Genomic DNA, 26,776 nt, shown 5'->3' with positions numbered 1-26,776 from the left:
GCATCACAAGTGTTAGTGGGGTAGACAACTGCAAAATCGAAATGTAACGGAAGTTAGTGAGTTACATGTAAGTACCTTGTGTTATATTAAGATTTAAAGGAAAAAAATTTTTAGAGACAAGTGCCTGTGTTGTTGTCTCTATAACACACTCCCCGTTTCCATTCTTACTTCTATTAATAGGGCTTGATAAGTGATTAGCAGACAGCCAAATCCAGAAAATCTATCCAGACTCAGAATCCCAATAGTGATTAATGGTAATGCAGACATATACATGAAGCGGTAATTCAGGTGTATTCCTGGTGATATTCATTTTGATCATGAGAAGCCCATCAAACATACCAAAATATAAAATTTTATTTCATTTGTAATGTCTAATGATTTGATGGATAATGATCCCGAACTTGTGAAGCAGAACATCTTTTTAAAGTATTGGAACGGATAGACCTGATATCCTGTGATGCTGGCCTGAGGAGTCAGAGACTACTATGTCATAGTACTTTTTGTTAATAGTCTCTGTGCCAGCCAAGGTTTTTTTTATTGCATAACTAAATCATATTTGCATCTTCTTTCCGAAGTTCATATGTTTTAAACGTGCATCAGCGACAAAAGGTCTTACAGAATAATGTATGATGTTGAGGTTCGTCGTTTTGCATCCAAAAAAATCTTGTGTTTTCGGCAGACTTGATGTAATAACTTTCCATGTCCTCTGAACATGGAGGCTGCCATTTTTAAACAGTCTGGTTCCAATTCAAATGTCTGTGTACTCATCCATAGGCATAGGTTAGGGAAAAAAATAAACCAGTAGCAAAAAACTGTACTGTGTACTAGTCAGTTCTAGTTTTACTCTACATAGAAATTTAAATTCCAGTCCAAAACTCGACTTAACCTGAATAATCCAGTCGTTACATTCCTCTCTCTATCAATTGCTTGCTACTGGTCGCTAGAGGGCGCATAATCATTCGAGTTAACCGGAAGTTGGTTTGTTGATTTGACGTCATGGGCGGGGTGAAAGCCCACAATGGCTGACATAATCATGTCATGCTGTATGACCGATACAGACAAACAGCAGAAAAATAGGAGTAAAATGATCGATAAAGCCTTAGCCAAAGAAAAGATAACTTTTAGAAGAACAATCAAAATATTACTTCTTGGTGCTGGAGAGAGTGGCAAAAGTACATTTTTAAAACAAATGAAAATTATTCATGGACAAGAATTTGACGATGAGGCAGTTCGAGAATTTAAAAGTGTGATTTATGGGAATATTGTTAAGGGATTGAGAGTTCTTATCGATGCAAGGGAAAAGCTAAGCATCCCTTGGGGAGACGAAGAAAATGCTAAACATGGCACCTTTGTTTTCGGCTGTGAAAACGCAAACAAACTTGATGAAATGACATTTCAGAAATATATTGAACCAATGATAGAATTGTGGAAAGATTCTGGCATACAGCAAGCATACGACAGAAGGCGTGAATTTCAGCTGGTGTGTAATTTAAAAATTCAGGTTATAATAAAAAAAATACTAGTAACAGAAGGTTCGACAAAAAAGGTTTTGCCCATGTATTGTTTCGCTGTTTTATCAATATCACACCCTATTGGGAGGTTATATCACTCACAAATATTTACAATATGTATTAATATTATATTCAAGCTTTAATCAGGTTTTATAAATCTGCAGTTGAAGGCCATATACCTCTTTGGATGAAATAATCTCAAACTAACTATCTTATAACAAATTATCTCCCCTTGAATCTTTGACTTACATGTACAATGTACATGTATCTAAATCTTAGCAATACCTGCAAATTATACTTATTTATTGGGGATTTCCTTAATGAGACGTGTTGATTTGACTCTTGCAATTCTCTGTTTAACAACTGAATACATCAAATCATGCATTCAAATGAGTATACACCTTATCCCTATCTGTCCGCTTTTACTGGACATCACAAAGGTTCCCGTCAAATTTTGACATCACAATAGAAAATGTCTGACGCCATGAGGAAAAGTAACTGTTATATGACGTTAATAGTTCAACAGACAAGTGTCACAGATTCCCAAAATAGCAATAAGGTCTATGGCTTTTACATTGTAAGCACATTTATATTTAGTCATTTAATTTAATCTAAAACTATTTTCTCAGAAAGAGAAAAATAGACATTTCGTTGGATACTTAAATTGTGGATCTCTGTTTCAAAAAAAAAAAATGCTTCAGATATGTGAATTCGTGGATCACTGTTTGAATATATATAAAAAATAAAAGATAAAAATTCATTTAAAATGTTTTGAATTGTCAAAATCTTCGCTTGGTCATTCTAGGTTGAAATGTTCATTTAAAACTTCGATTGCAAGGGTGGACAAAGGCAACTAATTGTATTTGTTTGTTTAGCAATTTATAATTTCTAGCCGAAATGTATTCAAAGCCCTTTGATGTACAGCTGATTAAAAGTTATTTTCCCTCATCATGAAATATTAAGCAGCCTGGTGAATCTCATTCAAAGTTTGTACGATCACAGAAAATAATTGAATTAAATTGGATTAAAAAATTACAGACAGTCTACCCTCTTGGTCTTAATGATAATATCATGGGAATTGGTAATACAATGTATATCAAGAACCGATTCTGTTAACATTTTGGATATAGTTTCTAAAACTGTTCGTAAAAACCGTTCTCATGGTCGTAGAAAAAATCGCAATCAAAGAAAATTTCGGACCAATCATACCAATATTTCGGACCTAATTTCTATTTCAAAAAACAACGGCAGACATTATCTGTTAACAAAGCTCTGTTCATTACCGGTTAATAAGTTAAATAAAATTTTAGAGGATTGCAACACAATTTCATATAGCAGTCCTAAGTATGAAATCGTTCAAATTATAATGGCATATTGTTATTCTAAACTGTTTCCCAAAATTGATCGCCCTGAAGATCATAAAAAACAGTTTATTAAAATAAAGTATGTCAATAAAGGTTTTGATTTTGTAAATATTGCCGGTATTTTTAACGACCATTCTGTGAAAGAACAAATTCCGGGATATTTTGATAATACTGATCATGAGCTCCCTCTTATTTGTTATATTTACAAGAAATCTACCCGGAAATTTGTGTTTAATTATAGCCAATTGTGTAAAGATGTTAATATCAGTGAAAATACACCTACTTCATGTAATTGCAGTAATTCCGAATACATTTATGGACCCATTTCCCATGTTATAACAGGAGATCTTAACATCGTTCAAGACCGAGAGTTAAAATCATTCCTCAGTAAAGGACCTAAATATCGTCCCCCGTCAATTATTAATTGGAATGAGAGTCGTAATATCATCCACGACTCACTCCATACTTACTGTTTGAAATGGATAAAACGGGAAAAAGCTGGCCAAAAATCTTTGGACTCTTTTTTTAATTCAGTAATGAACATAGTTGATATACGTATTCAACATTTTAAAGAACATTTTACTCTTAACAATAACCACAATAAACCTATTTCTCGTATCAAACATAAACTAAAAGAACTAGCCAAGGAATTTGTTTTTGTCCCGGCCGATAAAGCTGCTAATAATATTATTATTGTTTGACGTAAATTTTACATTGAGGTTCTGAAAAAAGAAATCACCAATTCACCAACATTCCAACTGACTCCATTTTCAGAAAACGACATCTGTAACAAACATAAACTTTTAGCTACCGCTTTACAAGCAGAACCAAATACAATGAAAGTCCCAACTATGTATTGGCTTCCGAAGCTACACAAAACACCTTACAAATATAGATTTATTTCGTCTTCAAGCCATTGTTCCACTACTAAATTGTCTATTCTTCTTACTAGTACACTTGGTACAATCAAAAACCTGATAATAAATTGTTCAAATAAGGCCTTCGAAAATAGTGGAATTAATTACTTTTGGAGTGTCAAGAACTCGTCAAATTGGTGATTTTGAATCTGTTCAAAGTTTTGATTTTTCTACCCTATATACCACGTTGCCTCACATTCTCATTAAGAAAAAATTCACACACCTAATTAAATGGGCATTAAAAAAGTCAGAATGTGAATATATATGTTCAAACTCTTTTAGGTCATTTTTTAGTAGCAATAAACAAAAAAACTATGTCAATTGGACATGCTTTGATACTATATATGCCCTTGAATTTTTACTAGATAACATTTTTGTTCGCTTTGGAGATTCCGTATATCGTCAGGTTATCGGAATTCCAATGGGGACTAACTGTGCACCACTTATTGCGGACCTTTTTTTGTATTGCTATGAGTTACAATTTATGACAAAAATCAGCAAAGACCCATCGAAACAACATCTGATACACAAATTTAATAATACTTTTAGATATTTGGATGATATTTTGGCTCTCAATAATGACGACTTCAGTATGTATACTAAAGAAATTTATCCTGTTGAACTTACTTTAAATAAAGCTAATACTAACAATGACCACTGCCCTTTCCTCGATCTTGATATCTATATCATTAATGGAAAGCTTAATACTAAAATATATGATAAAAGAGATGATTTTTCATTTCCTATCGTTATTTATCCATTTTTAGATGGTGACGTTCCCTTGTCACCATCTGACGGTGTTTATATACATTGTATCTCAACTTGTACGATTCGCTCGTGTATGTAACAATGTTTTAGATTTTAACGAGAGAAATTTATGTATTACTGAAAAATTATTACACCAGGGTTTTCAATATCACAAACTAGTCAAAACATTTACTAAATTTTATCATCGGTATAAGGACATCATTCGTAAATATAGCTCAACATGCAGACTTCTTATACGTTCAGGTATTTCACATCCAATTTTTTATGGAAATATTCTTTATAAAGCACAAAAATGTCAGTATTCACCTCTGAAGCTAACAAAACCTTTAAATAGACTTATTAAGAAGGGATATAGTTACGATACTGTTGTCAGGTCATTAAAGATTGCATATTTTGGCGTTAATATTGATTCACTTATAGGGTCTTTGCATCGGCACTAAACACAATTATTTAAAAACCAGTTGTTGGCATGACACGGGTTATGTTCTTCTCATATATGTTATGATGATATGATACTAAACCCCTAACGGGAAGGATTGTGCCTGATATTCATATGATGAAGACATAATCTTTCAATCAGTTTAATTGAAGTCTGGAGCTGGCATGTCAGTTAACTGCTAGTAGTCTGTTGTTATTATACGACCGCAAAAAAATTTTTGTGGTCGTATATTGGTATGACGTTGGCGTCGTCGTCGTCATCCGGCGTCGTCGTCCGAATACGCATTAGTTTTCGCACTCTAACTTTAGTTTAAGTGAATGGATCTCTATGAAATTTTACCATAAGGTTCAATACAACAAAAGGAAGGTGGGGATTGATTTTGGGGGTTATGGTACCAACAGTTAAGGAATTAGGGGCCAAAAAGGGGCCAAAAATAAGCATTTTCTAGTTTCCAGACAATAACTGTGGAACGGTGTATGGATCTCTCTGAAATTATACTACAAGTATCCATACGACAAAGGGATGGTTAGGATTTGCTTTGAGGGGTTATGGCTCAAACCGTTTAAGAATTAGGGGCAAAAAAGGGGGAAAAACAAGGTTGTCCTGGTTAATGGACAAATACTTTAGTACAAAACATAATTTAAAGCAGTGTAAGGGAGATAAATCAAATACATCATTGAAATTATCTCCCTTACACTGCTTTTAAATTATGTATAAAGTAATGGTTAATGAACAATTAAGATAATTTAAAACAGTGTAAGGGAGGTAATCCAAATACAACGTTTTGGTTACTTCCCTTACACTGCTTTTAAATTATGTTTAAAGAAATGCATATTTATAAAGGAAGACCAGTAAAAATATCTGCAAATGTTGCATCTTTTTTTTTTACAAAAAAATCCATATGAAAGATTTGACACTATATTTTTAATTCTATTATAAAATAGATTAAGTTAGCACTATGGTAAATTTAAATGGGTAACTATGGTTGCCAACTCCATTGGAAATTTGAATTGAGATTATGACCATATCTTGAGGGAAATAATTTTTTGGGGGAAAAAGGGGGGGGGGGGGGGATAAAAAGAAATTGTGGGGGGTCAATTTTTTCTCATTTCAGATTTCAGAAATTAAAAAGAATTATTCTTCAAATATTATTGTTTTTTCAAATTTCAAATATTGAAAAATTTCAAGAAGTAATCTTTAATTGCACAGTATGGCGCATTAGATTTGTAAAATCTTTGACCACATTTATTTATTTGTTATGCCGAATCTAACGATGTATTTAGATTTTTAATTTTGGATCCAGTTTTCAAATTGGTCTACATTAAGGTCCAAAGGGTCCAAAATTAAAATTTGTTTGATTTTAACAAAAATTGAATATATGGGGTTCTTTGATATGCTGAATCTAAACATGTATTTAGATTTTTGATTTTTGGCCCAGTTTTCAAGTTGGTCCAAATTGGGGTCCAAAATTAAACTTTGTTTGATTTCAACAAAAATTGAATATATGGGGTTCTTTGATATGCTGAATCTAACCATGTATTTAGATTTTTTATTTGTGGACCCCCGCTATCAAATTGGTTCATATTGAGGTCAAAAGGGTCCAAAATTAAACTTTGTTTGATTTCATCAAAAATTGAATTATTGGGGTTCTTTGATATGCCAAATCTAACCGTGTATTTAGATTTTTAATTTTAAGTCCCGTTTTTTTTAAATTGGTCTTCATTGAGGTCCAAAGGGTCCAAAATTAAACTTAGTTTGATTTTAACAAAAATTGAATTCTTGGGGTTCTTTGATATGCTGAATCTAAACATGTGTTTAGATTTTTGATTATGGGCCCAGTTTTCAAGTTGGTCCAAGTTGGGGTCCAAAATTAAACTTTTTTTGATTTCAACAAAAATTGAATATAGGGGTTCTTTGATATGCTGAATCTAACCATGAATTTAGATTTTTATTTGTGGGTCCCGCTATCAAATTGGTTCATATTGAGGTCAAAAGGGTCCAAAATTTAACTTTGTTTGATTTCATTAAAAATTGAATTATTGGGGTTCTTTGATATTCCAAATCTAACCATGTATTTAGATTTTTAATTTTGGGTCCCGTTTTTTAAATTGGTCTACATTAAGGTCCAAAGGGTCCAAAATTAAACTTAGTTTGATTTTAAGTAAAATTGAATTCTTGGGGTTCTTTGATATGCTGAATCTAAACATGTGTTTAGATTTTTGATTATGGGCCCAGTTTTCAAGTTGGTCCAAGTTGGGGTCCAAAATTAAACTTTGTTTGATTTCAAGAAAAATTGAATATATGGGGTTCTTTGATATGCTGAATCTAAACATGTATTTAGATTTTAGATTTTTGGCCCAGTTTTCAAGTTGGTCCAAACTGGGGTCCAAAATTAAACTTTGTTTGATTTCAACAAAAATTGAATATATGGGGTTCTTTGATATGCTGAATCTTACCATGTATTTAGATTTTTTATTTGTGGGCCCGCTATCAAATTGGTTCATATTGAGGTCAAAAGGGTCCAAAATTAAACTTTGTTTGATTTCATCAAAAATTGAATATATGAGGTTCTTTGATATGCTGAATCTAACCATGTATTTAGATTTTTTATTTGTAGGCCCCGCTATCAAATTGGTTCATATTGAGGTCAAAAGGGTCCAAAATTAAACTATGTTTGATTTCATCAAGAATTGAATTATTGGGGTTCTTTGATATGCCAAATCTAACCGTGTATTTAGATTTTTAATTTTAAGTCCCGTTTTTTTTAAATTGGTCTTCATTGAGGTCCAAAGGGTCCAAAATTAAACTTAGTTTGATTTTAACAAAAATTGAATTCTTAGGGTTCTTTGATATGCTGTATCTAAACATGTGTTTAGATTTTTGATTATGGGCCCAGTTTTCAAGTTGGTCCAAGTTGGGGTCCAAAATTAAACTTTTTTTGATTTCAACAAAAATTGAATATAGGGGTTCTTTGATATGCTGAATCTAACCATGAATTTAGATTTTTATTTGTGGGTCCCGCTATCAAATTGGTTCATATTGAGGTCAAAAGGGTCCAAAATTTAACTTTGTTTGATTTCATTAAAAATTGAATTATTGGGGTTCTTTGATATTCCAAATCTAACCATGTATTTAGATTTTTAATTTTAAGTCCCGTTTTTTAAATTGGTCTAATTAAGGTCCAAAGGGTCCAAAATTAAACTTAGTTTGATTTTAGCAAAAATTGAATTCTTGGGGTTCTTTGATATGCTGAATCTAAACATGTGTTTAGATTTTTGATTATGGGCCCAGTTTTCAAGTTGGTCCAAGTTGGGGTCCAAAATTAAACTTTGTTTGATTTCAACAAAAATTGAATATATGGGGTTCTTTGATATGCTGAATCTAACCATGAATTTAGATTTTTATTTGTGGGTCCCGCTATCAAATTGGTTCATATTGAGGTCAAAAGGGTCCAAAATTTAACTTTGTTTGATTTCATTAAAAATTGAATTATTGGGGTTCTTTGATATTCCAAATCTAACCATGTATTTAGATTTTTAATTTTAAGTCCCGTTTTTTAAATTGGTCTAATTAAGGTCCAAAGGGTCCAAAATTAAACTTAGTTTGATTTTAGCAAAAATTGAATTCTTGGGGTTCTTTGATATGCTGAATCTAAACATGTGTTTAGATTTTTGATTATGGGCCCAGTTTTCAAGTTGGTCCAAGTTGGGGTCCAAAATTAAACTTTGTTTGATTTCAACAAAAATTGAATATATGGGGTTCTTTGATATGCTGAATCTAACCATGTATTTTGATTTTGGACATTGGACCATAATAGGTAAATTAAAAAAATTCAAGTTCTTAGACCACATTCTTTCTGTGTCAGAAACCTATGCTGTGTCAAATATTTAAAAACAATCCAAATTCAGAGCTGTATCAAGCTTGAATGTTGTGTCCATACTTGCCCCAACTGTTCAGGGTTCGACCTCTGCGGTCGTATCAAGCTGCGCCCCAGCGAAGCATTTTATTTACAATGTATGTATTATTGTCATTTTGTTTATTTTCTTTGGTTACATCTTCTGACATCAGACTCGGACTTCTCTTGAACTGAATTTTAATGTGCGTATTGTTATGCGTTTACTTTTCTACATTGGCTAGAGGTATAGGGGGAGGGTTGAGATCTCATAAACATGTTTAACCCCGCCGCATTTTTGCGCCTGTCCCAAGTCAGGAGCCTCTAGCCTTTGTTAGTCTTGTATTATTTTTAATTTTAGTTTCTTGTGTACAATTTGGAGTTTAGTATGGCGTTCATTATCACTGAACTAGTATATATATTTGTTTAGGGGCCAGCTGAAGGACGCCTCCGGGTGCGGGAATTTCTCGCTGCATTGAAGACCTGTTGGTGACCTTCTGCTGTTGTCTATTCTATGGTCGGGTTGTTGTCTCTTTGACACATTCCCCATTTCCATTCTCAATTTTATTAGAAAATTATCAAAAGTAAGAAACACGTTTTTCGATGTTTGCAGCCCAAGCTCATAAAATAAAGCATGGTTTTGTTATATAAACTTTGGGGAACATGTAAAAACCTATTTTTTTTCTAAATTCTAAGTTTCATGTCGGAAATAATTATTTCATTGAATTTTGATGATCGATTTTGAAATTAATATTTTATTTGTAAAATGTATGATTTGTACCTACATGTATAATGTATAAAAGGTAATTAGACCAGGGAAAAATGATTGTTGGTTTCCCCTTACATGGCTGGGTAATTTTTTTTTTTGGACTGAACCTAAACAAATTTTTTAAAAAGAACGTGTATTGTTCCGATCCAGCAATGATAATCAAATATTTTTTCATAAACGTTTCAGTTTTATTGTTTAGAAGCATAACAATGTCAATGTAATTTTTTCCAGCCTTCGTTTCCAGATCACCAAAGCACTTAACTGACCCCCTAAAATGGCCACCTTGCACCAAGCGCCAATATTCTATTAAGATTGAATACATGGACACCAGTTCTTTATGTTATTAAAGTCGCCTAAGTTTATACCAGTTGTCAAGTGAATAAATAATTGTTATACTCACAGTCTATAGCAACACTATTGATACACACAAAAAAAAATCCTGGCTGTTGGGCCTTGAAAATTTTCCAATGTATGGGAAACCAACAATCATTTTTCCCTGGCCTTATTAGTAAATGGGTTACAAGTGTACATGTACATCACAATGTGTTCTTGTGCAAGTAAATTATTATTTTGATAACAATTCGTTTCTGTCCAGAATAAAGGTGTGAAATTTAATGTTCATGTCAAAAACAATATTACCTACATGTAAGGGCAATAGTACTCAATCCTATTGATTTTTAATCACCATTAAACCAAATTATGACACAGTTATTAACAACTTGCAGTTATTTCCCATGCACTATTTTTATCAATATAAAAATTTAAAGTAAAATCTTACTGATACATGTACATGTAGTCTACAGATTTCCAAATTTATTTTATTTCATGAACACAATTTATGTTACCATGCTAATCGCAAGTCAACCCTTAACTAGAATTGCACAACATAACTGGAAATACACATCTGGCTGAATACACATTTCTCAGGATTATTCTTCGTTGAATTCATAAAATCGTGGGTTGCTGTGACCCATGAAACCCACAAAAATTGGTATACCACAAATAAAAATGAATCCACAGTATACATGGTATAGTTAATTACATTGAAAACAGTTACGGCACTGGTTTTTTTCCGAGGCGGAGGGGGCATTAAGTTTTACCCTTGTACGTCCCAAAGTTGGTTTCCATTCTCTAACTTTAGTTTGCCTCAACCAAATGTTATGAAACTTATACACAATGCTTATTACAACAAAATACAGATCAAGTTTGAATTATGGTGGTGTCACTTTAACCGTTCTAGAGTTATGCCCCTTTACAAATGGAAAAATTGCCAAATTTTTCGTTTCTGTTCTCTAACTTAAGTTTACCTCAACCAAATTTTATGAAACTTATACACAATACTTATTACCACAAAACTCAGATCAAGTTCAAATTTGGGTAGGGTCACTTTTACCGTTCTTCAGTTATTTTGTATTTTTCTACAAAAGTATTGGATTGTAAGTTAATGTTACATGTTCAATTTTTAGGTTAAAATTGATCATGAAAGAGTAAAATTATGCCTCAATATATATTTTTGGTTTGCAGCCATACATGCGCATTGTAAGAGTAAATTTCATAAAATTTTAAAGAACGGATTGATCAATTATTAATGATAAAAGTTAGTTAAACATACAAATATTGTATAGATAATTCCCCTCTATTGACCATGTTGTACAAGAATTAATAGTCCAGACAATTTTGAAAATTTTAATCTTAACAAGGAATTATTTGAATCTGGAATGATTATGAATTCTGGAAAATTGATGAGAAATTTATGATAAATACTATTAACATGATTAACCCAATTTATAATGGTAGCCATGCATTATAGCCATGCATCAGTTAGTTTATACTGAAATATCAGTGAAAGTAAATTGAACCTTAGCCATGTGTGCATGGCTAACCCTATTAAGTTGGATTAGTTTTCATCATACATTTCTGATCAATTTTTCCAGAATTTCAGATTATTCTAGATTCAAATAATTTCTTGTTTCTACCAGTTATTGGCAGTATTGACCACTTGACATGCTTGAGGAGTAATGATGAGAGCACTAAATACGAAGGGGCAGTATTTACCAACAAACCTTACTGACAATTGATCATCATGTATTACAATTCAAGACAGAAACTTGACGCCCCAGGTCTAGGTTGTAAAATTTCCATGTTTTATACATCTACTGTCTTAGAACATCCCACAGTCCCAAAAAGACCATCAGACAAAAAATGTCAGAGCAATCTATGACAACTTTTGCCTTCAGATTCTAGCTAGAACATTGCATGCACTTTTATATTCCCAATATATTTGGATAGTTTCACAATTAAGGAAGTAAAAACATATTTAAGAAATAGTACTTATTGTAGTGAATATTAAGGTATAGTCATAGTTTTAACTTTACAAAAAAAATGTATATAAACCACTATGCATGCTTAAACTTACAAGTAGTGCAAAGTAACAGGATGGAGTATATACATGTAAGATGAAAATGAAAATTGAGAGTGCTCATTCTCAAGTATCTTAAGAAACTGGATTGAGTGGCTACACAATTACATAATAACTGGAATTTTGTAATAGCAAATTATGTTGTAAAATTGTATTAGATAAATTTAACAGGGAAGATTTATATTGACCACGAGCAACAACAAATGTAGTTTGTACTGTATATAAAGGGACAGTTATTAGGGTTATAATAGAAAGTGAAGGATGTTTGTACAAAAAAAAATGTACATTTGTCCATAAAAGTCAATACACGATCAGTACATGTACCTTACATACACTGTACCAGGAGATAAAAGGCATTGTAACTATATATGTATACTATGTTTTGAGTCTTGGTACCATGTACACGTACATTATAAAATACCATGGTTTCAATACAGTGTAAGACTTAGTGCAATATTGTACACTTGTGTTTTAGTTACATTTTTGTAGATGATAGGACAAAGGTGTATGAATATTGCATAAGATTATGTGAACCAGTTATATAAATGAAAACAGCAGGATAAATATATTTACGGGAATCGGGATAGGTCATTATAGGGTGAACATGGCCATGGTTTTTCCAGAAATGTCCAAGCACAGTATTAGTCAGGACAGGGTTTTAAATCTGTCAGTGACAATAGTCTGAACAAAAGTAAAACTTATTGGAAATTCATTTTAATAAGTATATACCGGTACACCAATTAACTTTCACAATGACAGTTAACTGGAATGTAGAGTAATTTAAATTTTTACTAAAATCACATGACTGTCATGACTAAAATACAAAATGTCTATAATGTAAAACCCTTCATATATAAACATGATTTTGCTTCTTGCATGTCTTGTAAAAGAATTTTACTGAGAATAATGAAACATGAAAATGACTCAGCAAATGTCATCATTAAAATTCTACGTTATAATATTATACATGTATCTCCAATTGTTGAATGAATTATTTTCTTTTGTCAGGTTGATATATTATATTTAAAATGAGGAAGTGATTTTTTCTGTTGAACATACCTTACATTGTAAATAATGTAAAACATTTATCATGTTTATGTTTATAATACAAGTTTTTTATTGTACATTTACTGCAATTTTTAATGTACATAACTGTCATTACAAGTCAAGTAAAAAAATTTGAGTGATATTACATGTAGGTATAGAACTACCACATCTCCTTATTTTTAAATAAATGTACTTATAAATATTTATATTTTACTCTTTTGTGATACAGTACTTAGTATTCAACAATGTACATATACATGTATATACATGTTTTAACAATCATCTTGCACATACATTTTCGGTAAGTACATATACATGTATATACATGTTTTAACAATCATCTTGCACATACATTTTCGGTAAGTACACATATAAACTGTTATAAAGCTGACAGTATACATCTTTGGACTCTTTTTTTAATTCAGTAATGAACATAGTTGATATACGTATTCAACATTTTAAAGAACATTTTACTTTTAACAATAACCACAATAAACCTATTTCTCGTATCAAACATAAACTAAAAGAACTAGCCAAGGAATTTGTTTTTGTCCCGGCCGATAAAGCTGCTAATAATATTATTATTGTTTGACGTAAATTTTACATTGAGGTTCTGAAAAAAGAAATCACCAATTCACCAACATTCCAACTGACTCCATTTTCAGAAAACGACATTTGTAACAAACATAAACTTTTAGCTACCGCTTTACAAGCAGAACCAAATACAATGAAAGTCCCAACTATGTATTGGCTTCCGAAGCTACACAAAACACCTTACAAATATAGATTCATTTCGTCTTCAAGCCATTGTTCCACTACTAAATTGTCTATTCTTCTTACCAGTACACTTGGTACAATCAAAAACCTGATAATAAATTGTTCAAATAAGGCCTTCGAAAATAGTGGAATTAATTACTTTTGGAGTGTCAAGAACTCGTTGGAAGTACTTGATAAATTACATGCATATATTGGTGATTTTGAATCTGTTCAAAGTTTTGATTTTTCTACCCTATATAACACATTGCCTCACATTCTCATTTAGAAAAAATTCACACACCTAATTAAATGGGCATTTAAAAAGTCAGAATGTGAATATATATGTTCAAACTCTTTTAGGTCATTTTTTAGTAGCAATAAACAAAAAAACTATGTCAATTGGACATGCTTTGATACTATATATGCCCTTGAATTTTTACTAGATAACATTTTTGTTCGCTTTGGAGATTCCGTATATCGTCAGGTTATCGGAATTCCAATGGGGACTAACTGTGCACCAGTTATTGCGGACCTTTTTTTTGTATTGCTATGAGTTACAATTTATGACAAAAATCAGCAAAGACCCATCGAAACAACATCTGATACACAAATTTAATAATACTTTTAGATATTTGGATGATATTTTGGCTCTCAATAATGACGACTTCAGTATGTATACTAAAGAAATTTATCCTGTTGAACTTACTTTAAATAAAGCTAATACTAACAATGACCACTGCCCTTTCCTCGATCTTGATATCTATATCATTAATGGAAAGCTTAATACTAAAATATATGATAAAAGAGATGATTTTTCATTTCCTATCGTTATTTATCCATTTTTAGATGGTGACGTTCCCTTGTCACCATCTTACGGTGTTTATATATCTCAACTTGTACGATTCGCTCGTGTATGTAACAATGTTTTAGATTTTAACGAGAGAAATTTATGTATTACTGAAAAATTATTACACCAGGGTTTTCGATATCACAAACTAGTCAAAACATTTACTAAATTTTATCATCGGTATAAGGACATCATTCGTAAATATAGCTCAACATGCAGACTTCTTATACGTTCAGGTATTTCACATCCAATTTTTATGGAAATATTCTTTATAAAGCACAAAAATGTCAGTATTCACCTCTGAAGCTAACAAAACCTTTAAATAGACTTATTAAGAAGGGATATAGTTACGATACTGTTGTCAGGTCATTAAAGATTGCATATTTTGGCGTTAATATTGATTCACTTATAGGGTCTTTGCATCGGCACTAAACACATTTATTTAAAAACCAGTTGTTGGCATGACACGGGTTATGTTCTTCTCATATATGTTATGATGGTATGATACTAAACCCCTAACGGGAAGGATTGTGCCTGATATTCATATGATGAAGACATAATCTTTCAATCAGTTTAATTGAAGTCTGGAGCTGGCATGTCAGTTAACTGCTAGTAGTCTGTTGTTATTTATGTATTATTGTCATTTTGTTTATTTTCTTTGGTTACATTTTCTGACATCAGACTCGGACTTCTCTTGAACTGAATTTTAATGTGCGTATTGTTATGCGTTTACTTTTCTACATTGGCTAGAGGTATAGGGGGAGGGTTGAGATCTCATAAACATGTTTAACCCCGCCGCATTTTTGCGCCTGTCCCAAGTCAGGAGCCTCTAGCCTTTGTTAGTCTTGTATTATTTTTAATTTTAGTTTCTTGTGTACAATTTGGAGTTTAGTATGGCGTTCATTATCACTGAACTAGTATATATATTTGTTTAGGGGCCAGCTGAAGGACGTCTCCGGGTGCGGGAATTTCTCGCTGCATTGAAGACCTGTTGGTGACCTTCTGCTGTTGTCTGTTCTATGGTCGGGTTGTTGTCTCTTTGACACATTCCCCATTTCCATTCTCAATTTTATGTATTATCCCTTAAATATCAAAGCCTAAATTTGGAGATATTTCTTATCTTTTTTTTGCCCCACCTAGGGGCATTATGTTTTTTGGTCTGTGGGTCTGTTTGTTCGTCCGCCCGTTCATTCGTCTGTCTGTCCTGCTTTAGGTTAAAGATTTTGGTCGCTTCAGGTTAAAGTTTTTGGTCAATATAGTTTTTGATGAAGTTGAAGTCCAATCAACTTGAAACTTAGTACACATGTTCCCTATGATATGATCTTTCTAATTTTAATGCCAAATTAGAGTTTTGATCCCAATTTCACGGTCCACTGAACATAGAAAATGATACTGTCCCGCTTCAGGTAAAAGTTTTTGGTCAAGGTAGTTTTTGATGAAGTTGAAGTCCAATCAACTTGAAATTTAGTACACATGTTCCCTATGATATGATCTTTCTAATTTTAATGCCAAATTAGAGTTTTGACCCCAATTTCACGGTCCATTGAGCATAGAAAATGATAGTGCGAGTGGGGCATCCATGTACTATGGACACATTCTTGTTCTAAATATATATTATATATATATACAAGAACTTATTTATTTGGGCCCTTTGGGGTCAAGTACATGAAACAATGTTGCCTAATGAGAAGATATGATACATGAAAGGCCAGGTTTGGTCCCTAAATTTAAAAGTCAAAAAGTAATTACTAGCATGACTAAAAGACATCCTGCAGATGTTCACTTTGATAAAGGACTTTCTGTTTTGAATTTTTCTTGGAGTTTGTCTTTTTTGTTTTTTTACTTTTGATTTGTAAATTGTAATATATATCTGATAATCAGTTGTTACATGAATTGTAGAGTATTGTCTTGTATTTTTTTTTTGATGCAGACATGCCGGTGAAACAGCAAAACTGCCAAAATATCCCCACTTTGAGCATGGGTAGACTCTAACGCTAGTCCATTAAATAAGAGCAGTAAATTTCTCGCCAGACTAGAAAAAGATTCATTTAGGCTAGCTTGATGATCATGAGGTTTGAACAGAGTGACGTTAAAAGTCATTAGTTGTATATATTCAGTTCTCTAGGACATGATTCATAATATTTCTTTTCTTTTAAACACTTCAAAGAGACATTTATTGTCGAAATAAGCATCTGGTGCAGTGAAATTGGTACTGTTCATGTTATTAATGTGTTAAAGTTGAGATCTTGTCATTCATATTTAGATGTGTGCAAAAGTGTTAACCAAATATATATATTTTGCTACAATAAATCAAAAAGACATTGAGAAAGTAAAATATCTTATGGAGTAGTTGTCTTGCTGAAAACGTTATCTAAATTGATGTTTTTAATCTTCATTTGAGGTCTGATTTACATTTACATGACCTTAAATTGTCCATGTTGACATCACACATGGAATTTCTGCTTTTAAGTAAACAGACAATATTTATGTACTGCTACATTAATATATAGAAAGAAATAAAACTTAAAAGGATTGAAGAATTTTTCTAAGTATGTTCTCAATTTAAGAGTTCAGAAATGGCTTATTTTATTTTTTTGATATCACATGTAGATTAAAGACAGTGATCTATAAAAAAAATCATGAAATAGTTAGATACTAGTAAACTTATTCATGTTATTAACTCGAATAAAGAGGGCATTCATACTTACTTTCATTTTAGTTGTATGTTTAGAATATATACAGCCGATGTCTAGATCTCCTAACAGGGTTTTCAGTGTTAATTGAATGGAGTCTGATGTTCATGTTCATGGCAAATAGAATAATACATTTCCATAGAATTTGAAAGGGAGATAATTCTGGAAACAATTGTTAATTTATTTGCTTTATATATGTTTTACTGATATATATCATATTCTATTCACAGGGTGATTCGTTGAAGTATTTTGCAGACAACTTAGAAAAAGTTGGTCACCAGGTAAGTCAACTAGGAAACATGGAAAAATAGGCAGGTTTTCTGATTACCAAAGTGAACTTACTTTTTATAGAACGTCCATTATATATGTAGGACTCTGAACTGTGATGGTACTCAGAACTGCAATGGTTTGACGGTGAAGTACGTTTTTAATCTTGCCAAAGTGAGAATCTGCGATGTGGCATTGTGACGCTTAATAGTAAAAAATAAGTGTATATGAATTTAGTAATAATAATTTGGTTGAAGTTGTGATATGTAAATAAAGAGAAAAATACAACGCAATAAAATAAAATGGAAAGAAAATAAATAACCAAAGGGTGAATATAACTTTTACTGCTTTGTGCTAGCCTACCTTCGTCGTAGGATTTCAGTTGAGGTGCTATACTAGTACACCAGAATGCTATCTGCAGGAAGACAAAACACCCCATGCTAATTCCTTATACTGGGTAATCGCTAACCAGAAAATATAATATGTGTCTTTTAACTGTAATACTGAATAATGGCTCTACTTTTTTGTTCCAAAGACCTTATAAATCTCCAATATTCAGAATTGATTTGTCTTTAAATGAACCGTATATCAAAATTCTGAGAGGCTCTTTAGTATTATTTTTACACCCTTTAGTTAATGTTTAGTTAATGTTTACATTACCTGTATGTTTCATTAGAATCCGTAATTTTGATTGGCTGTCAACAATCGTATGACAGTGTCACAATAATGCTTCACGCTTCATACAAAATGTGCTTGACTCAACTCTTTTATACCCCAATAAAATTACAAAAAGAAGCATTCAATTCTTAAAAAAAAGAATCTCTTTAAATTATCTGTAAGAGAGAGGCCAAAGATACCAGATGGACATTCAAACTCATTCAAGCTCACAAAGCCAATTTTAGAATAAGAATGGTTTTAATTTTTTTTTCCAATTTTCTTCCAAATATAGTCATTTAGAAACATGCAGTAATGGTTTTTTTTCCAACTCTTTTTTGGGTTCTTGAATTGGTTATCTCTCCTTTAAGATAATACTTTACTTGTCTTTATATCTTTAAAAAACAACAAAGTTATAGCTATTTGAATACAATCATACGTATTTTTTCCTGAATAAGACTGTTACGCTACCTTATGAATGGTTAGATTAAACTTTTGATTTTAAATAGATTTGTACAATGATTTCCTGGAAAAAGACTTTTTCCATAAGCTCATTGTTATCAATGAAATTAGAACAATAAATGTTGATTTATAACATAACTAATCTTCCTTCCTCTCTCTCTCTTTGATGAACACAGGAAACAAGGAAACAAGTACCGGTACATGTAAACAAACATGTTTATTGGTATCTCATAATTATCAACAATCTTTATACATAGGCTTGTATGAAATCTGCTGCCATTGTATTAAACATGATAAATTACACCAAGAAATAAATTCTAATGGGGAAAAGCATGCACAACACTTGCTTGAAGTGAGTGAGTGAGGAAATACTATTATCGTCTACATATATTTGACAAGGAAAGATTTTTCAAGTACTGCCCAAAAAAGATTGCTTGTGTTAAGTTATCTTTTAAGCAATATTTTCATTATGACCTTTGAGACAATGAGAGATATAACCTAACAAAACCCCTACTGATGTAGGTGATATTTCATCATAACCATGATAACGGTACTCTTAGTTTTATAATTCAGTGACTTTTGGATGGAAGGATTGCACCTATTTTATATAATATAAAGTACAACATAATACGACAAAAATTGGATTTCATGATGATATACTCAATAGGTTGTCCTACCGACAGTTCCTTGTTGGGTCGTCGGATTGCTTTTAACATACTTCCCTATTTATTTCTATTAAACCTTGTGAAGAAGAAAAACAGACACATGAACTTTTTTTTGAGATTTTTCCAAGTTGGAAACAGAATTCATATCTGTAAGTCTTATCAATATTCTGAGAAGTTGAATTATTCAGATGTTTGAAAAGCTTTATATTGACACTCATCAAACAATGGTTTATTGGAGCTATTATTCCTTCCTTAAAGGTCCCTGTCTGTATTTGAACTTTATTCTTATAAGTACTTGATATTAAAACCATATATCAAACAGGTGTTATCTAATGCATCCTTCTAAGCAAGACTAAAATCTTTTATTATAACAGTATGACAGAAAGCTCTCATACTTCATGTACTTGGTAGGATTTTTTGCCATGATGTTTAGTTGACCATATTATTCCATCATTTTGATTTGACTATTTTTATAGGAGTTATGGGACTTTTACCAAATTTTGACCATTGTACCACAATTACACTTTGTGACACACAATTTAATTTGTCATTTAAACAGTGCAGGGGACATTTCGCTATGGCATTGCAATCATGTTATATTTCTCCATAGCTGTCTTAAATCAAATACAGAACATCTTCATTTGGTTGAAAGACCCCTAGTTTTAAAGAGTTCAACCTGATAAAAGAGTCATTTAAAGACAGGTCACTCTGTTCAAGTAGTCCATTTCTATTTAAAATGACCTTTGTTTTTGTTACAGGATTATTCTCCTACTAAATTGGACATTCTACATGCAAGAAAAGCTACCAAAGGAATCACAGAACATACTATAGACATCAATGGTGTTCCATTTCTCTTTGTTGATGTAGGGGGTCAGAGGTCACAACGACAAAAATGGTACTGGTGTTTCGAAAATGTAACCTCCATTCTTTTTATAGCATCTTCAAGTGAGTATGATCAAGTGTTACTGGAGGATAGGAAGACAAATAGGCTACAAGAGTCATGTGACATATTTGAAACGATAATCAACAATAGAACATTTGCTAATGTGTCAATCATTTTGTTTTTAAACAAATTTGACCTTCTCAAGGAAAAAGTGCCCCGTGTTAGCATAAAAGACTACTTTCCTGACTTCAAAGGAAATCCACATAACATCAATGATGTACAGGAATTTGAACTGAGTTTGTATGACGAGTGTCGTAAGGAACGAGGAAAGCCTCTCTTTCATCACTTTACAACAGCTATAGATACAGAAAACATCAAGTTTGTGTTTCAAGCAGTGAAAGATACGATTCTTCAAGAAAACCTCAGGTCATTGATGTTACAGTAGTTACCATAGTAACGCTCAATGAGACTAGTCTTTTTTAGGGGAGAACTTGTTGTGAATTGTTAGTATTTAATACATTTTATCTGATAGTTTTAAACTTATCGCATACAATGTGATGTAGCACTCTGTCAAGATGTCAATGATATTGCAGCAACTAAGAGTACCTCTTAACTTGGTTATCTGCCCTGAGGCGTTCATTTGTTTCATTCTGCTATACTACACTGTTCCTTGATAGAAATTAAAACAAATTGTAAATTGATTAATTGTATGCTTACACTTTATAAAATAAGTTGATATATATACAATGTATTGCAAATATTTTAATCATGCATATAAATATATCTTAGTTGCTGTTTGAATTCGTGAGTTGACAGTGATTATATGTTTAAAACCTTTAATCATTTTTTTCAAATTTATGTTTATGTATGGACTTTATCTTGCGATAAACGCATTGAAAAACTAAGAACATTTTTTCAACAATATTTAATTGTGGATGATGTTATACAAAATTAAATACACTTTTCGCTTTTGTATCCAGCATTATACAGTTGTCTTGTTTCAACTCTTTTCAGTCTGCTTTTTTTTTTCCATATTTCTTTTCTCTCCCTCCAAATAGTTGCTCCCTAAGCAGATGCTGATGAATGAAAAATTTGAAATTTCAGATTTGTTTCTTTGCCAATATTTCATTTTAATTCCATCAATTACTTGAAAAGAATATAGGTATTCTATTTTTGAATTAACATTTAAAAAAAAAATATGTTCAAATTCTTTCTTTTGGAAAGTGACTTTTTATCCAGATATTTAAGAAGTTATCAATTCATTATAAGCAAATATAATCAGCAACCTGCTGAAAAGTTTGGGTACATCAAGTTTTGGTTTAGAACATTTATGTCATTGATAAAAATGCTAGAAGGACAACATATTTGATAAAATTATATATTTTTATATAAACATTATGTATATGTAGCAAATGGAAGCAGCCAGATGGTATGAGAATTGTTCTTAAAAGAGACTTTTTCTTACTTTTTGGACCCTGATCTTTTGGTTCAGGTATGTTTTTTTTTTATTTGATAAAAGCATCAAGGGACGCAGAAAAATATTATAACATGTAATTGTGATTCTATAAACGAAGAAAGATCAAACTATGCCTTAAAGTGGAAAAAGCTCTCACTCTGTATACATGTATGTTTTATTTAAGTCTTAAAATATTTAAAAAAAAAAAGAAAGAAATAATAACTTTAGTAGCCTTTAATGAAATTTAGAGACATGATAGTTAAAACAATCTTAATTCAAATAATACATAAGCCCACCGATTCTTATAGATCAGAGTATAGGACATAAGTGAATGTTTGCTCATACAATAGGTAGGTTGAAGACGTCAGTAGCTGAATTTAATGCTGGATATCTTATGATGAAAGACCCAGCCATTAAATTGTCCACAGGCTTTTTGCCATTTAAAAATCACTTATGACCAGTAATTTTCTGGAACATTTTTATAATAAGGAGTTTTATACAAGTCATCTATTTTGAGTGTACTGAATGGTAAATATTAAAACAATTGTAATTTTTTAAGACTGATGGCCTTTATAGATTGATGCTTTATTTGCATTTCATTTTACCTGTTAGATTTATAAATGTCATAATGAAATGTCCATGAGTAACTGTAAGCTTTTAAGTTCCCCTGGCCCTATGGGCCACATGATCTATTGGCATCACACAGGGTCTGCTGTTGTCATCCTCTGTTGTCGTAAACACACAAAAAAATGTTCTACTCTGAAAACCACTGTATCAATTTTAACCAAACTTTGACTGAATGAAACTTAGGGTATTTAGTATGCAGTTTGTATTTTTGTTACTTAGAATCAACCAACTTGGCCACATATTATGAATCTAAGTTTTACCTTCTTTCCGTTTTCCCCAAAATAATCAGATATCTATTAAATGAATTATTGCCCTTTAATTATTTTTTACCCATATTTTGTGTGGTTTAGAATTATTTTATAAACTTAAATAGATAGAGAGAGACAGTGAAAAAAAGCTTATATCTTCATCATTTTAACTCGGGTGGATAGTTGTCTCCTGTGGGATTTACCACATCTCCTTATTTTGATAAAAATAACCAATGGCAATAAAGGTAAGAATAAAATCAAAATGGCACTTTCTTTTCTATCTTGAAGCAAATCACGCTCTCTTGTTGTGAGTACATCTCAACTTGTCCTATCCCTCTATATTTTTAAAGACAAACAGCTTTCTTTTAAGTGACAATCCTACAGTCATACACATTATGTTTTGTTAAATATACCCTAAACTGATTTAAATGTTAAAGAAAGATGAAGGTTTATTTTACTGATGCATGTAATTAGTGTTGAAGAGACTGGTTCAGGTTTATATTGGTTTAATTGATTCATGCGAACAGTTTTAAAGTTTACTGAGATAAATTTCAGAATAATAACAGGATACAAATATATTTGGCTTTTTTCTTGAATAATATTAATGTACATATACATTGAATTAATGTACATGTTTGTATGATAAACAAATTATTACGATGAAGAACAAATACAGAAAACATGCTGATGATTATTGTATTGTAGTAGTGTACAGTTTGTAAAATCATTTACCATTATTTACATGAATGTTATTGGATGAAACATTTGTTATATGCATAATTTTTATAAATTAACACAAGTGCAATGAAATAATTTTTTAGTTGTTGAGTGTAAATCATGGATTATGTGAGATTGTGTCCGTGTAAGTCTGTGTCATATCTGTGTCATATCTGTGTCATGTCTGTTGTTCATGTTTAATGTAGAACCAATTGGTATATCATTGTTTGTCAAGCCTGCAATGAACCTTGCGGAATATGAGACATAGGGATGCTAATTCGTCAGTGGCAACTATTTGCATAGAGCTTTATATTTCAGACGATAGAAGACCTTGATACTTCATACATGTATCTTGTATACAGATGCCTTATGTTATGATGTTTCAGTCTGGCATATACTTGTTGTCACTTACCTCATTTTCATGGTTCAGTGACTGCTTTAAAAATGTACAGTTTTTTTATCACATGATATTTTTTTTTATAATGAGTAATAGGACAACTTGATTTGCTTCATGTCTGTCAGACAGGGTTCACCTGACCATGACCCTATTTCAATATCAATGATCAACATTAGGTTTCAAGGCTAGGTTGTTTTCTCAGATACTAAAAGCAATAGGTCACCTATAATTGGTGTATGGAATGATTGTTACGTATACATGTCTGTCTTGCAGTGTTCATCTGACCTTTCCCTCATTTTATGGTTCATTGGTCTACATTAATTTTTCATGCTTATGTCTGTTTCTCAGATACCATAAGCGTTAAGTCAGCCATATTTGTTAAATGGAATATTTGTTAGGTAAAAACGTCTGTCTGGCATGCCTAATCTGACCTTGAGTCTTGACCTCATTTTCGTTAATCAATGATGTACAGTTTATGTGAAACCTGTAGAAGGACTTTATATTTAAGACTTTCAAAGTGAAATTCAATCATGAATAGTGAAAAAGGTGAGAAAATTCAGAGCATTCTCTCTTGTTTTAGTTTAAACTATGATCTCATTACTTTATTAAATATTTAATTAAAATCTCTGAGAATTTTTTTCTGTATGTTCAAGCTTATCTTCTTTCTTGAAATTTTTAGATTTTCAGTAAATTATTTTGGCTTTTGGTTTATACTTTTGGCTAGAAGTTTTTTTGTTGGTTTGATATATTAAGATATGAATTGTTAAAGGAAGAAATAATTAATATGAAGAATAAATTATGTATCTTAAATAAGCAGATGTGTTTCCTACTCTTTTTGTTAGTTGTGTTATTAACACAGAATTGTTATAATATTAAAATAGGCTTCATTTATGTTGGAATCCTTGTAAGAGTTTATTTGAATTTTATTTGACACAGTTTTTCATTCTACAACAGAAAAAAGTAGTACTGTACTTCTTGACAAGTGGTTTCATTGATCTTGAAAATGACTAAAAATATATTTTGACATGAGTCATATGTTTTTTGTAGGTGAAAAAGTTTCATCTTTCTAGACATCACTCGGCTCAAATTTTTTTAAAGATTATAATTCATGGTTGACAAGTGTAGTTTCATATCTAAAGTAACCCTTATGTTCAATCCTACACCATATTTAAAAGGATGAACTAAGAACTCAAAGGAACTGCTAAAAATGAAGGAGAGAAAGGTCATAAATCTCACCCTTTTTTACAGTCTAACTCTTGTTATCAAGAGGTACTATAAAATAAAGTATTTACAACAAAAATTCGAAGAAAAAAAATCACAACAGGTCTTACTAGCTATATATAGTCAATTGAGGAAGTAAAAAGTGAATAAGATTAATTTGAAGGAAGTGTCTCTAATGTTTTATCTTACCCTGTCTTTTTAAGGAGTAACTAAGAAAAATAGGGACACGACTAAAGAATAGGAAAAGATTAATATAGTGGGTAGAACTAAGAAAAATAGGGACAGGACTGAAGAATTGGAAAAGATTAATATAGTGGGTAGAACTAAGGATAGACACAGTAGTGAATGAGTCGCTGCAGAAAATGCTGTCAGTAAATCTAAAACTTTTTAATAGTTTTTATATCATTTCATCTGTGAAGAATTCATTAGATCAGTATTGAATCTGGCAAAGGAAGAGACTGTATGCTTCTGCAACATACTTATGTATGTGCTGATATTTCAGTTAAAGACAATAGTAGAACTTGGCATTTAAAAATTTGACACACCATTAAACATTGTTAATACATCTGGACTGGATTTTACTTAATTTTTATTAGCTTGAAATAGAAATGAAACCTTCTGTATAACTTTTGGGTTTGTTTTTTCCTATTCAGAATATAAAAGAGAATGAATTTCCACTGTTTTATCTTAGTGAACTTGTTTGTGTATAAGTTTGTGTACTGATAGAGTGATTTAAGCTGACTACTCATGTGTCTGTATTTGCTCATGTTGGTAGCTGTTGCATCAGAAATCAAAATATCTATTGTTTGTTATCATTTATATATTTTAATGAGCCTTACATATTGTATTGTAATTATGTATATAGTCGTGTTTATAACCTTTAATTGTAGCTGAAATACCATTTAAAACACTTTTCCATTTCTTCTTAATGAGTAATTTAACTAACATATTCAAATTCTGGTTCCTTCTGATAAAATCTGATTTTAAAGGAAATGTTTCTTCAAACTAAATTTATTATTATTTATATACTTTTTTATTTTAAAACATTTATTTTGATATTTTTAACGAACTTTCTTTTATGTACCAGTAGCATTAGTTTAGAAAAAATACCAACATTTAGTTGAATATTTATTTATTGGTTAAGGGATCATGTAGCAGAAAGAGTGTTATTTATTACCCGTATTTAAATGTGTATTATTTTCAGCCTTCATCTTAAACAAGTGCCATGTATTACTCTAGTACTGCAGGGAAAATATAGTAAAATATAAAGCTCACCTAATCACCTAAATACCTTTTCTCATGGCATCTCTTTGTTCATTGGATAAATTTTCATTAAATTTTTTTACCTCTAAAACAACTTATTTAGTCTTGATCCAACTTGACCATAATTGCTTTAATCTTTAGGGAGTTATGTTGTAAAATTATAATATGTAATACAACTGATAAATTTCAAATTGGCCTTAAATATAAGTAGAAAATTGGATTAAAACTGACAATAGTTTGGATTACTAAGCAGTAATGGATTTCAGATGAATGTGTTCAATCATCTTTTAAAATAATAATAAATTCTTGGTCTTGGAATATTGTATAAAATTAACTTTTCTAAAATGGTTTCTCCAATGATTTATTACATTTACTCAGATGATTACAAATGACGTTGTACTTGTTTGTTTTTTGGTAAATGTCCCCAGATAAGTGGCTTAGGCAGGGTTTGATGAACCTGGTCCAAATTTTGCTTGAATAGGATTTTTTTTTAA

At 31.3% G+C, this 26,776-nt stretch overlaps 3 protein-coding genes across 3 annotated transcripts in view; 2 read left to right on the top strand and 1 right to left on the bottom strand.

Annotated features, from left to right (window-relative positions):
• The window catches only part of LOC127708660 (uncharacterized), a 105,690-nt gene extending 104,948 nt beyond the window's left edge, over positions 1-742 (bottom strand). The window contains exon 1 of the mRNA XM_052213742.1: positions 617-742. Coding sequence (XP_052069702.1) covers positions 617-726 — 110 coding nt within the window. The 5' untranslated portion in view covers positions 727-742. The remainder of the gene's footprint in view (positions 1-616) is intronic.
• LOC127708644 ((E3-independent) E2 ubiquitin-conjugating enzyme UBE2O-like) overlaps positions 1-6,080 on the top strand; it is a 207,428-nt gene extending 201,348 nt beyond the window's left edge. The window contains exon 19 of the transcript XR_007985336.1: positions 5,366-6,080. The gene's annotated coding sequence lies outside the window, so the exon portion shown is untranslated. The remainder of the gene's footprint in view (positions 1-5,365) is intronic.
• LOC127708701 (guanine nucleotide-binding protein subunit alpha-12-like) lies at positions 965-25,347 on the top strand. Its single transcript, XM_052213819.1, has 3 exons — positions 965-1,480; positions 17,653-17,703; positions 20,229-25,347. The coding sequence occupies exons 1-3, from the start codon at positions 1,019-1,021 to the stop codon at positions 20,796-20,798; spliced, it is 1,083 nt and encodes a 360-aa protein (XP_052069779.1). The 5' UTR covers positions 965-1,018; the 3' UTR covers positions 20,799-25,347.
• The last annotated feature ends 1,429 nt before the right edge of the window (positions 25,348-26,776 follow it).

Source organism: Mytilus californianus, unplaced genomic scaffold (assembly GCF_021869535.1).
Source record: "Mytilus californianus isolate M0D057914Y unplaced genomic scaffold, xbMytCali1.0.p SCAF_7, whole genome shotgun sequence".
NCBI lineage: Eukaryota > Metazoa > Mollusca > Bivalvia > Mytilida > Mytilidae > Mytilus > Mytilus californianus.
The sequence above is the reverse complement of the archived record's forward strand: the minus strand, read 5'-3'. Positions and strand labels throughout refer to the sequence as shown.

What these genes read in the sequence shown, in the direction of transcription:
- LOC127708701 (XM_052213819.1), top strand. Translation starts at nt 1,019, where the DNA reads ATGGCTGACATAATCATGTCATGCTGTATGACCGATACAGACAAACAG. An exon ending in GAAGGCGTGAATTTCAGCTG is followed by an intron (nt 1,481 to 17,652) that starts GTGTGTAATTTA and finishes TTCTATTCACAG; the next exon opens with GGTGATTCGTTGAAGTATTT. An exon ending in TAGAAAAAGTTGGTCACCAG is followed by an intron (nt 17,704 to 20,228) that starts GTAAGTCAACTA and finishes TTTTTGTTACAG; the next exon opens with GATTATTCTCCTACTAAATT.